Source organism: Babylonia areolata, chromosome 21 (genome assembly GCF_041734735.1).
Source record: "Babylonia areolata isolate BAREFJ2019XMU chromosome 21, ASM4173473v1, whole genome shotgun sequence".
NCBI classification, from domain to species: domain Eukaryota; kingdom Metazoa; phylum Mollusca; class Gastropoda; order Neogastropoda; family Buccinidae; genus Babylonia; species Babylonia areolata.
The window spans coordinates 52,663-66,919 of NC_134896.1; the positions used below are offsets into that span (position 1 = coordinate 52,663).

At 46.3% G+C, this 14,257-nt stretch overlaps 1 protein-coding gene across 6 annotated transcripts in view; it reads right to left on the reverse strand.

The window, feature by feature from the left end:
- The window catches only part of LOC143296708 (E3 ubiquitin-protein ligase UBR2-like), a 185,529-nt gene that overhangs the window by 20,701 nt on the left and 150,571 nt on the right, over nt 1-14,257 (reverse strand). For all 6 annotated transcript variants that reach the window (XR_013057156.1, XM_076608759.1, XM_076608757.1 and 3 more), the window contains 7 exons: nt 12,575-12,662; nt 6,605-6,757; nt 4,887-5,147; nt 4,628-4,709; nt 3,023-3,156; nt 1,454-1,556; nt 867-1,004 (listed from right to left, as the gene is read on the reverse strand). Coding sequence is in view for 5 of the 6 variants with exons in the window: in XM_076608759.1 (XP_076464874.1) it covers nt 867-1,004; nt 1,454-1,556; nt 3,023-3,156; nt 4,628-4,709; nt 4,887-5,147; nt 6,605-6,757; nt 12,575-12,662 (959 nt within the window). In the remaining variant the exon portion in view is untranslated. The remainder of the gene's footprint in view (nt 1-866; nt 1,005-1,453; nt 1,557-3,022; nt 3,157-4,627; nt 4,710-4,886; nt 5,148-6,604; nt 6,758-12,574; nt 12,663-14,257) is intronic.

The following is a 14,257-nucleotide window of genomic DNA, read 5'->3' on the forward strand; positions in this document are numbered from 1 at the left end:
GGGACACGACTCACTTGAACTGGAAGACTCAATAAGGGACATGACTCAAACTGGGAGACTCAGTAATGGACACGACTCACTTGAACTGGAAGACTCAATAAGGGACACGACTCACTTGAACTGGAAGACTCAGTAAGGGACATGACTCACTTGAACTGGAAGACTCAATAAGGGACATGACTCATTTGAACTGGAAGACTCAATAAAGGACATGACTCAAACTGGGAGACTCAGTAATGGACACGACTCACTTGAACTGGAAGATTCAGTAAGGGACACGACTCACTTGAACTGGAAGACTCAGTAAGGGACACGACTCACTTGAACTGGAAGACTCAGTAAGGGACACAACTCAAACTGGGAGACTCAGGAAGGGACTCGACTCACCTAAACTGGGAGACTCAGTACGGAACACGACTCACTTGAACTGGAAGGCTCAGTAACGGAAGGGACACAACTCAAACTGGGAGACTCAGGAAGGGACTCGACTCACCTAAACTGGGAGACTCAGTACGGAACACGACTCACTTGAACTGGAAGGCTCAATAAGGGACATTACTCAAACCGGGAAACTCAGTAAGGGACATGACTCACTTGAACTGGAAGACTCAATAAGGGACATGACTCAAACTGGGAGACTCAATAAGGAACACAACTCACTTGAACTGGGAGACTCACAAAGGAACACAACTCACTTGAACTGGAAGACTCAATAAGGGACATGACTCAAACTGGGAGACTCAGTAAGAGACATGGCTCACTTGAACTGGAAGACTCACAAAGGAACACAACTCACTTGAACTGGGAGACTCAATAAGGAACACAACTCACTTGAACTGGGAGACTCACAAAGGAACACAACTCACTTGAACTGGGAAGCCTCGTTGATAAGCTCGCTGTAGTCAGCGGGGAGTGGGATGAGGCGATGGGTGGGGCGAGGGTACTTCATCAGCCTGGCGCCACTGGCCGACAGCCGCTCCCGTACCGTGCGACTGCAGCACCAACTGTCAACACAGGCAGCGTCATCACTGTCATCATCATCATCATCATCATCATCAACTGTCTTCATTATCATCAACTGTCATCATAATCATCATCATCAACATATGATAAATACCCAGTTATCATCTTTATTATAATTATCATCATCATCATCAACTGTCATCAGTATCATCATTATCAACAGTCATTATCATCATCATCACAACACATCAAATCACTATCATCAATGTCATCATCATCCCACCCCTATGAAGCCAGTGCTTCCTGAGTTCAGTGTCCGGGTTTTGGCTTGGGAAAATGGCTAGAATCCAGCTCTCTAACTGTTAGGCCACCACAGCCACTTTCCGATACAGAGTCTGCAACCTGACAGTGAGGATGAGGGAGATGGAAGAGGACTGAGGGAGAGAGGGAGACGGGAGGGTGGGAGGGGGTACAGGGGAGAGAAGCATACCTTTTGACCATTGCCTGGGTGTGCTGTGCGGTGAACAAAGTGCTCATGTCTTTGGGTAGTGCCAGGTAGTTACACAGGTGACTGAACTCATTGCTGCCTCGTTCTGCACACACACATACACAAACATCTTTTCCATCACACTCATAGAGATTTGTTTTTACCATATCACATCATACACATGTATAACACCACACACATACACAAACATCTTTTCCATCACACTCATAGAGATTTCTGTTTTTACCATATCACATCATACATATGTATAACACCACACACATACACAGCACATATCACACACATACCGTAAAGTTCGGTCTATAAGCCGCGACTTTTTACCCCAGCTTCAACCTCTGCAGCTTATACAATGATGCGGCTTATTTGCGGATTTTAACGATCCCGGGAGTGTCACGTTCTCGTCTATTCTTAGCTGCCCTTCAACTCACCAAAATTATGATTTCTGTCCATGAATTTTTGGATGAGTTTCACAATAGTGTGCTAACTGTTCACATTTTATAAATCAAATCCGCACACATTAAAGCCTTCAGATCTGCATTCAGTTCTACTCTGCTCAAGTGTACAGACTCATCATGCCGAAAACGCAACGAAATGCCTATGATGCAGCCTTCAAATTAAAGGCAATCGACCTAGCAGACGACAGTGCAAGCGACGAACCAGCAGCGACCTCCACCTTCATGTTCATGAAGTGAAAGCGAGGCTGAAGTCAGTGACAAGATGGCGGAGGAAGCTGTGCTGGTTCTTTTCAACTCGGACACTAAGACGAAGATTTTAGTGGATTCAGTGAGCAGGATGACATTGAATAAATGTGACTATCCCTAAATTATGGATATTATTTTCGTTGTGTTTATTTATTATCTTTTGGCAGCACTCGCAGTGTTTTTGCTTGCTTTTCTTTGTGTTGTTCATGCTTGTATTTATTTCATAACCTACAGAATCGACAGCTTTTCTTTAGTATCAGTATGTGTTCCGGTACCGGAAATAAGTGTGGCTTATAAACCGGTGTGGCTTATGTATGTATAAAGTTCAATTTTTTCCAAAAGTTAGTGGGTGCAGCTTATATACCAGTGCGCTCAATAGACCAAACTTTATGGTATGTAGATTTTATCTCTCTCTCTCTTTCTCTCTCTCTCACACACACACACACACACACACACACACACACACACACAGACCAGGGTTTTTACTCCCAATGTGAAATCTGCTTCACTTAAAAAAAAAGTAATAAAATGAAAATTAATTAAATAAATAAATAACACTCATAACACATATCACAGACATATAACATATTACACACACATAACACACATCACACTCAAATGTAACATCACACACACACACACAAGATGACACACACACCTGTAGACATGTACAAATGTAAAAATAAAATAAAATAAACACACATAACACAAATCACAGACATGTAACACAAATTACACACATGACACACAGCACACACAAATAAACACACACACACAAAATGACACACACACACACCTGCAGATGTGTACAAATGGAAATATGGGCCAGTCAGGAGGCCGGTGGACTCACCATGCAGGGAGACAGGGGCCACCACTCCTGTCAAATAGTGGTAGAAGAGAGCAGCACAGCGTAGAAAAGGCAGGGTGGCCTCCCTTACATGGCTCAACAGCTGCCAACATGACGGCATCTCTGTGCACTGAAGTCTGCAACACAGGGCATTGCCTTACTGAAGAGTTACAATGTCATGACTCAGCGATATAACAACTCAGTCAACAATATCTGACTGTTGTGTTACAAGTTGTTACACCTCTATCACACAGGGTGTTAGCTGACTGTAGTGTTGTTACACCTCTGTAACACAGGGTGTTAGCTGACTGTAGTGTTGTTACACCTCTGTAACACAGGGTGTTAGCTGACTGTAGTGTTGTTACACCTCTGTAACACAGGGTGTTAGCTGACTGTAGTGTTGTTACACCTCTGTAACACAGGGTGTTAGCTGACTGTAGTGTTGTTACACCTCTGTAACACAGGGTGTTAGCTGACTGTAGTGTTGTTACACCTCTGTAACACAGGGTGTTAGCTGACTGTAGTGTTGTTACACCTCTGTAACACAGGGTGTTAGCTGACTGTAGTGTTGTTACACCTCTGTAACACAGGGTGTTAGCTGACTGTAGTGTTGTTACACCTCTGTAACACAGGGTGTTAGCTGACTGCAGTGTTGTTACACCTCTGTAACACAGGGTGTTAGCTGACTGCAGTGTTGTTACACCTCTGTAACACAGGGTGTTAGCTGACTGTAGTGTTGTTACACCTCTGTAACACAGGGTGTTAGCTGACTGTAGTGTTGTTACACCTCTGTAACACAGGGTGTTAGCTGACTGTAGTGTTGTTACACCTCTGTAACACAGGGTGTTAGCTGACTGTAGTGTTGTTACACCTCTGTAACACAGGGTGTTAGCTGACTGTAGTGTTGTTACACCTCTGTAACACAGGGTGTTAGCTGACTGTAGTGTTGTTACACCTCTGTAACACAGGGTGTTAGCTGACTGCAGTGTTGTTACACCTCTGTAACACAGGGCATTACCTGACTGTAGTGTTGTTACACCTCTGTAACACAGGGCATTACCTGACTGTAGTGTTGTTACACCTCTGTAACACAGGGCATTATCTGCCTGTTGTGTTACATGGTGTTACACCTCTGTTACACAGGGTGTTACCTGGACTGCAGAGCTACACCCTTACACCACTACAACACAGGGTGTTACCTAACAGTAGCGTTACACCTATGTAGCGTATAGTGTTACTTGACAGTAGTTATACCTCTGCAACACAAGGTGTTACCTGACTGTTACACATCAGTAGCATATAGCATTACCTGACCAGCATTACAATGCTATACTTCATTAACACACTTGTGCTACATCGTATCACACCTTTGTAAAACAGGGTGTTACCAGGCTTTAGTGTTTACTGTAACACCAGTAACACTTGGCATTACCTGACTATAGTGTTACACCTTTGAAACACGGGGGATTACATGACTGTCGTGATGCACTGGGTTACATCTGAACGATACTTCCAGCAGTTTTACAGAGCGTTTTCTTTGCAGTCAGGGGTTTAAGTGTTCAGTGGTGTGGGCACAGGCAGAGTGGTCTGAGAACAAAGGGAACGTACCCAGCATCAGAACGTAGACTTTTGTAGATCTCCAGCAGTGCAGTGCCCTCCCCTTCCGCTTCCTCCTCCATCTCCATCGACTCTGATCACACACACACACAGATATCTTTACACACACACACACACATACACTCACACAGAGTCAAACAACTTCACTAGTGCACATCTTTACAAACACACAAATATCTTTTCTCTCACTCACACACACACACACACACACACACACATAAAAACTACACACACACACAGGTTGACAAACCTTGAGGTGGGGCATCATAGGTCAGCATGACCTGGACAAGGTGAAGGATGAAGACAAGGCGCAGGGCATGCTGGTCATTGAGGCCACCAGAGGGCAGCATGGTGGTGGCGGTGGCAGTGGCGGTGCTGGTGCCGGTGGCGGTGGCGCCGGTGTGTAGGGCGGGCAGCGTCATGGTGAGGGCCACCAGGAAGTGGACCAGGTCCACGTCAAGGAAACACTCCGCCTCGTACACCAGGCTCTCCACCTTCTCCGGGATCAGCACTGTGAAAGGGGACACAACTCTTTCACTCATCAGCAGCACTGTGCAGGGGACACAACTCTTTCACTCATCAGCAGCACTGTGCAGGGGACACAACTCTTTAAACATCAACAGCAATGAACTGAGGACACAGCTGTTCACTCGACTGAGGACACAGCTCTTCACTAATCAGCACTGTGCAGGGGACAAAACTCTTTCACTCATCAGCAGCACTGTGCAGGGGACACAGCTGTTCAATCATCACTGTACCAAGAACACAGCTCTTCACTGATCAGCACTGTGCACTGACACAATGGGACTCTCACTGATCAGCACTGCACAGGGGAAATAACACCCACTGATCACCACTGACACAGAAGGCACAACTTTCACTGATCACCACTGACACAGAAGGCACAACTTTCACTGATCACCACTGACACAGAAGTAACAACTTTCACTGATCACCACTGACACAGAAGGCACAACTTTCACTGATCACCACTGACACAGAAGTAACAACTTTCACTGATCACCACTGACACAGAAGGCACAACTTTCACTGATCACCACTGACACAGAAGGCACAACTTTCACTGATCAGCACTGACACAGAAGTAACAACTTTCACTGATCACCACTGACACAGAAGGCACAACTTTCACTGATCAGCACTGCACAGGGGAAATAACACTCACTGATCACCACTGACACAGAAGGCACAACTTTCACTGATCAGCACTGCACAGGGGAAATAACACCCACTGATCACCACTGACACAGAAGGCACAACTTTCACTGATCACCACTGACACAGAAGGCACAACTTTCACTGATCACCACTGACACAGAAGGCACAACTTTCACTGATCACCACTGACACAGAAGGCACAACTTTCACTGATCAGCACTGCACAGGGGAAATAACACTCACTGATCACCACTGACACAGAAGGCACAACTTTCACTGATCAGCACTGTGCTGGGGGCACAAATCTCACACAGCACTATCCAGAGGTACCACTACGCTTCATACACCAGACTCTCCACCTTCTCCCGAATCAGCACTGTGCATGGGACATAACTCCCAATGAAAACTACTGACATGGGGGACAATTTTCAGTCATCATTAAAACTATAGGGACAGAAACTCTAATTCATCACCACTGTCACAATGGCAAATATTTTGAATAGTTAAAAACCATATCCACCCATTGAATACAGTAAAACATTTACTCATATACTTTTGAGCAAAATTATGATTTTCCTGATTTTTTTGGTAAGGCTGGTGATTTTTTTTTTTTTTAAGTTATTTTAAAAAGTCAGTCATTTGCTCCCACAAATAACACAACCACAAATAATACAACCACAGTAAAAAAAAAAAAAAAAAGAAAAAAGTTAACAGCTACACAAACAGCAAAGGAAACACAAACACCACCACTTCCACTATCCCAGAAGCGAACCCCAGTCAGTCACTCACAGGACAGCAGTTTGACGCAGTGTTCCCGCATGATGTCGGTGGAGACAAAGTGGCTGATGGTGGCTGCGAATCGAACCAGCGACCCCAGCAGAAAGCTCTGTCGCTCCGTCAGCGACCCAAAGATGCCCTGGTTCTCCCCGCTCAGGTCTTGCTCTGTCGGTCAGCACACAAGACACACAACTCAAATTGTCCGTAAGTCATAGAAAAGTGTCTTTCTTTACAAACATTTAACTCTGCCAGTTACCTCCCGTGACTCCCCCCCCCCCCCCCCCCCCCCCCACAGACGGCCCATCTGTTTGGGTAAGAAACAACAACAGCCAAAAACCTGATGTTTGAATTTATGAATGAAAAATTCCAAACTGATCAGTAACATAATGAGCTAGATGAGGACAAAATATCAAACTTCCTCCCTTCTCATGCTATCATCCAGTCAGATAATCAAAGTATTCTTATTTTTTGTTTGAAATTTGCAAACAGTGATGACTTGAAAATGAATCCAGGAAAGCAAACAGAGTTTGAAATGGATAAAGCCCATTCATTTAATTCTGTTGTCTGCCTTGTGACTAAGAAGAACTGGGTCAGATGCCACTGTTGATACTCACTGTTCTCAAGAACCAGTCACCTAGAGAATAACTCTCCTGCTCACCAGCACAGCAACACACTCTGCATTTACTGGTCACAGTGGAGAATGGAAAGGTCAGTAAACAAATTCCTAGCTTATAGTTATAACGCCTTATGCAAATTAGGTGCCTCTCAAAAAATTCAAAACTATCTCAAGCCCCGATCTGGCTCCTTTATCTGAAAGTTGCGAACAGTATGGCCTCAACTGGGGCCTATCGTCCAGAGTGAGTTAAAAGAAATGTACATAACAGCACAGTCAGAAATATCAGACTGAACTCACTCCTTCCAGAGTGAGTTAAAAGAAATGTGCATAACAGCACAGTACGAAATATCAGACTGAACTCACTCCTTCCAGAGTGAGTTAAAAGAAATGTACATTAAGGTCAGGTCAGGTCATTAGATCTGCTACTGGTAACCTGAAATCCAGTACAACCTGTTCAGGGTCGGATTGCCGGCGACTAAACCGGCACTCCCACCGCTCCCTTCCAGGACTGGTGAGGCGGGTGGCTAGACACCTTTATGGAATTAAAAACGAGATCCATAAAAGGGCGTCGGCTCAGGAGAGCCACTGACGGCCATCTAGCTCCACCGTGCTGTGTGCATGCCACACGCAGTTGGTCCCCAGGGTGTGTCTACCCATGCATGTGAAGTCTGGATCCGGCAGAATCTGCGGAAGAAACCTATCGGTTCAACGGAGAGGAAGGCGGTTACAGCAACGCACTGTGGAGTGCAGAGAGCAAGATGAGACACCAAAAGGATATCTTGGTCATCCACTGCATCCGTGCTCATCCTCCAGTCGTCTCGACTTAGTCTTGCCACTGGAAATTGGTGGACCTGGACGAGAGAGTGAGGTTGATGTTGCGCAACTCCTCTTCACTTTAAACAAACTCATCACGCAAGTCATCAGTCATCCTTATTGACCTTTCATCCTTCATCATTTCATCACCCCCAAGTCCTGTGGCGACAGGCGAGCAACGAAACGACAGGTGTGGGTACACTGGCAGTCGCAGCCGCAGACTTGCACGCAGGCGGCTCAGGCCATAGGGTCGTTCTTCATTGACAGGAGCAGCGATGAAGCTCGGCAGCCATCTGAGCGTCTGAGCAGCCCTCTTTAGGAATGCACTGCTCACCTCCCTGGCATGAGGAAGGGGCTAGAAAAGGTGCCCTAAAAATTGCCTGCTCCATATTGCCCATCCAGCATACCGCGGCTGGCGGGGACCCTACATCAGCGGTCGAAACAAAGAGAAAGAAAAAAAAAACAACAAGGATCGTTCCTCTCACCATTGGTGCTTGGAACATACGGACTCTCCTGGACAGAGATAACGCAGACAGACCCCAAAGGAGAACAGCACTAGTTGCATCCGAACTCGCCAGATACAACATCGACATCGCAGCCTTGAGTGAGACTCGGCTTGCAGGCGAAGGCGAGCTCTGTGAACAGGGATCTGGTTACACCTTCTTCTGGAGTGGACGAGGAAGCAAAGAGCGACGTGAGGCTGGCGTTGGTTTTGCAGTAAAAACAGCACTTGTCAGCAAGCTAGCTGGAATCCCAAAGGGAGTCAACGATAGGCTTATGACCATGAAACTCCCACTGGCATCTGGCCAGAAGCACCTCACCATTGTCAGTGCCTACGCCCCAACCATGACCAACCCGGATGAAGTGAAGGCGAAGTTCTATTAGGACCTTCACTCTGTCATTGCTGCTATCCCTAAAGCAGACAAGCTCATCATTTTTGTTGACTTCAATGCTAGAGTTGGCTCTGACTACATCTCCTGGGATGGAGTGATTGGAAAGCACGGCGTGGGCCACTGCAACCCAAATGGATTGCTTTTGCTTCAGACCTGTGCAGAGCAGAGCATGAACTGCTGATAACCAACACAGTTTTCTGCCTCCCTACCTGTAACAGGACGTCATGGATGCACCCTCGCTCAAAGCATTGGCATCTCATCGATTATGTCATTGTCAGGAAAAGGGATAGGCAAGATGTATGTGTGACAAAGACCATGTGCGGCGCCAAGTGTTGGACAGACCATCGCCTTGTAGTCTCGAAGCTGAATATTCGAATCCAGCCCAAGAGACACCCCCAAGGCCAGAAGGCTCCAAAACGGCTCAACATCACTAAGCTGAAAAACATCACCATCAAACAGACCTTTGTGGAGCTGCTGGAAGATCGTCTGGAATTCGCCTCTCTGGATAACCAGAATGTGGAGGCTGACTGGAGGACCCTGCGCGAGCTGATCTATAGTACAGCTTCAGAGACCCTGTGACCCATGACCAGAAAGCATAAAGACTGGTTTGATGAAAACTGTGATGTAATCAAGCAGCTTCTGGATGAAAAACACCGTCTGCATCAAGCCTACCTGAGCAACCCAAAGTCCACATCAAAAAAAGGATGCGTACAATGCCATCCGCAGGACTGTTCAGCAAAAGTTACGCCAGATGCAGGATAAGTGGCTGAGTGACAAAGCTGATGAGATCCAGGGATATGCTGACAAGCACGATATGAAGAGGTTCTATGATGCCTTAAAAGAAGTCTACAGCCCCACATCCTAAGGATCATCCCCCCTCCTCAGTGCAGATGGGAATACCTTGATCACCGAGAAGGAGAAAATTCTCAAACGCTGGGCTGAGCACTTCAACAGTGTCTTAAATCGCCCTTCCTCCATAAATGATGAAGCCATAGACTGTCTCCCACAAGTCCCCATCAACGAAGCACTGGACGATCCGCCAACACTTCTTGAGACCCAGAAAGCAATCCGTCTGCTATCCAGTGGCAAAGCACCTGGCTCAGACTCCATACCAGCAGAGGTCTACAAGGATGGAGGCACTGTGCTGACTGAGAAGCTCCATCAGCTGTACTCACTCATGTGGAAAGAAGAGACGATCCCCCAGGATTTCAAAGATACATCTATCATTCACTTGTACAAGCGAAAGGGGAACCGGCAAGCCTGTGATAACCATTGGGGCATTTCCTTGCTCTCCATTGCAGGCAAGATACTTGCCAGGATCCTACTAAACCGCCTCACAGCACACCTTGACCAAGGTCATTTGCCTGAGAGCCAATGTGGATTACGGAAAGAGCGCGGAACCACCGACATGATGTTTGCTGCAAGGCAGCTGCAAGAGAAATGTCAGGAGCAAAATGCTGATCTGTTCTCCACCTATGTCGACCTCACTAAGGCCTTCAACACCGTGAGTAGAGAGGGACTGTGGAAGATCATGGCTAAGTACGGATGCCCTCGGAAATTTATTTCCTTGGTCAGCCAATTCCATGAAGGCATGCAGGCTCGAGTCCAGGACAATGGCGAAACATCTGCTCCTTTTCCTGTCACAAATGGTGTCAAGCAAGGCTGCGTCCTGGCTCCAACACTGTTCAGCCTCATGTTTTCTGCAATGCTTACTGATGCCTTCAGAGATGGCGATGTTGGAATCGGCCTAAAGTACCGAACAGATGGCAAGCTGTTTAACCTCAGAAGGCTTCAAGCAAAAACGAAGGTCATGACAGACATCATCAGAGACTTTTTGTTTGCTGATGATTGTGCCCTCAACGCTGGATCTGAAGCTGACATGCAACTCAGCGTCGACAAGTTTGCCACTGCCAGCAGGAACTTCGGCCTTACCATCAGCACGAGGAAAACTGAAGTTCTCCATCAGCCAGCCCCAGGGAAACCCCACATTGAGCCCAACATTACAGTCAACGGTCAGAGACTCAGTGCGGTGGAGCGGTTCACATACCTTGGCAGCACACTGTCACAAAATGCGACCATCGACGATGAAGTGAATGTCAGGATTGCAAGAGCAAGCGCAACTTTTGGTAGACTCAGTGCAAATGTCTGGAACAGAAGAGGCATTGGTCTTGAGACCAAACTAAAGGTCTACAGAGCAGTAGTTCTCCCCACACTACTGTACGCCTGCGAAACTTGGACAGTGTACCAACGACATGCCAAGAAGCTGAACCACTTCCACACAACATGCCTCAGGAAGCTACTGAACATCAAGTGGCAAGACAAGACCCCTGACACAGAGGTGCTCGCAAAAGCCACCCTTCCCAGCATCTTCACCATCCTGATGCAGTCCCAGCTTCGCTGGGCTGGACACGTGGCGCGCATGCCAGACCATCGGCTGCCCAAAAGGCTCTTCTATGGCGAGCTGCAACAAGGGAAGAGATCACACGGAGGTCAGAAGAAGCACTTCAGAGATACTCTGAAAGTCTCTCTGAAAGCGTTTGATATCAACCCTGACTCCTGGGAGGAATCTGCAGTGGACCGTGACAAATGGTGCGCTGCTGTGCACAAAGGCGCCAAGTTGTGCGAGGCCAACAGGACTGCTGCAGCTGTTCAGAAGAGGCAGGCCAGAAAGTCACAGGCAAACAAGCTCCCTGACAATGGTATGCCTGTCTTTGTCTGCCCCAACTGTCAGCGAACATTTCGTGCGCAGATTGGACTATTCAGCCATCTGCGCATTCACAGATAGATTCATGAGCATCCCCCCCCCCCCCCACCACCACCATGCCCCCATCCCCCAGCTGGATGACAACGATGGTCATCATCGATCTCGATAGACACACACCACATAACAGCACAGTAAGACATATCAGAGTGAACTCACTCCTTCCAGAGTGAGTGAAAAGAAATGTACATAACAGCACAGTCAGAAATACCAGACTGAACTCACTCCTTCCAGAGTGAGTGAAAAGAAATGTGCATAACAGCACAGTCAGAAATACCAGACTGAACTCACTCCTTCCAGAGTGAGTGAAAAGAAATGTGCATAACAGCACAGTCAGAAATACCAGACTGAACTCACTCCTTCCAGAGTGAGTGAAAAGAAATGTACATAACAGCACAGTCAGAAATACCAGACTGTACTCACTCCTTCCAGAGTGAGTGAAAAGAAATGTGCATAACAGCACAGTCAGAAATACCAGACTGAACTCACTCCTTCCAGAGTGAGTGAAAAGAAATGTACATAACAGCACAGTCAGAAATACCAGACTGAACTCACTCCATTCCTTTTCTCTTTCCCTTTCTGGCTTCCACCACCCAACACACTAGCACTGTACCTACCACCTACCCCCCCCCCCCCTGTCCCCTACCCTTTCATCCCCTCCCCCTCTCTCTCTCCAATTCAGTGTTAATACAGCAAGCTCATCGAACTCAATATATTCCCTGCACACACTGATTATGTAAGAACACCACAAAGAAAAAACATGTTGATAAATACATTCATTAACTGCTAAAAAGAAGTAATGTGCATCACTTACACATCATAAAACACTCACAAGCAACAAACCGAAGTAGGTATAATTACTGACTGGACACACAACACACACAGAGGCGTGTACTGACCGAAAGACATGATGGTGAAGGCACAGGTGTTCCAGCTCATGACAGGCACACGGGGGTTGTCGTCATCAGGTTTCACCCCCAACCCAAACTGTTGACACAGCACATAGATCATGACCCAAACTGTTGACACAACACACAGATCATGACCCAAACTGTTGACACAGCACACAGATCATGACCCAAACTGTTGACACAGCACACAGATCATGACCCAAACTGTTGACACAGCACACAGATCATGACCCAAACAGTTGACACAGCACACAGATCATGACCCAAACAGTTGACACAGCACACAGATCATGACCCAAACAGTTGACACAGCACACAGATCATGACCCAAACTGTTCACACAGCACACAGATCATGACCCAAACTGTTCACACAGCACGCAGATCATGACCCAAACTGTTCACACAACAAATAGATCATGACCCAAACTGTTCACACAACAAATAGATCATGACCCAAACTGTTCACACAACAAATAGATCATGACCCAAACTGTTCACACAGCACACAGATCATGACCCAAACTGTTCACACAGCACACAGATCATGACCCAAACTGTTCACACAGCACACAGATCATTACCCAAACTGTTCACACAACAAATAGATCATGACTCAAACTGTTCACACAGCACACAGATCATGACCCAAACTGTTCACACAGCACACAGATCATGACTCAAACTGTTCACACAGCACACAGATCATGACCCAAACTGTTCACACAACACACAGATCATGACCCAAACTGTTCACACAGCACACAGATCATGACCCAAACTGTTCACACAACACACAGATCATGACCCAAACTGTTCACACAACACACAGATCATGACCCAAACTGTTCACACAGCACACAGATCATGACCCAAACTGTTCACACAACACACAGATCATGACCCAAACTGTTCACACAGCACACAGATCATGACCCAAACTGTTCACACAACACACAGATCATGACCCAAACTGTTCACACAACACACAGATCATGACCCAAACTGTTCACACAGCACACAGATCATTACCCAAACTGTTCACACAACAAATAGATCATGACCCAAACTGTTCACACAGCACACAGATCATGACCCAAACTGTTCACACAACACACAGATCATGACCCAAACTGTTCACACAGCACATAGATCATAGTATGTGCACAACCAAAACTGTTCACAAAGTGCATTAATAACACAGTATGTACATGACCCAAACTGTTCATACGCTGCATAGACCACATTACTAGCGAACTGTAGATGACTCAAACTGTTTACATGCACCATACACAGGTCAAGATCCAAACTATTCACCACACACACATTCTGCATTGCATTTTATTGCCTTGCACTGCACTGCACTGCACTGCATTTCCTTTGTTTCTGTGCTGTTTGTCATGATTCAATGACCTCAACAAAAGCCACACAGCTTCCAACAACACAGGTGATAATGTACATAACATCCAGAGTCACATCACGCATAAATTGTTGGTAACATAAATTGCCTTTTCAAGTAAAAAAACTCATAGCACATACAAAAATATAAATATTACAATTTACATCCATCCCCATCGTGAAATTAAAATGAGTCACCATTAAAATGTTTGTGACTTTCTGCTCTTATTTTTCTGCATTGGAGTTGAATAACATGGACTGTCACAAGTGTTCT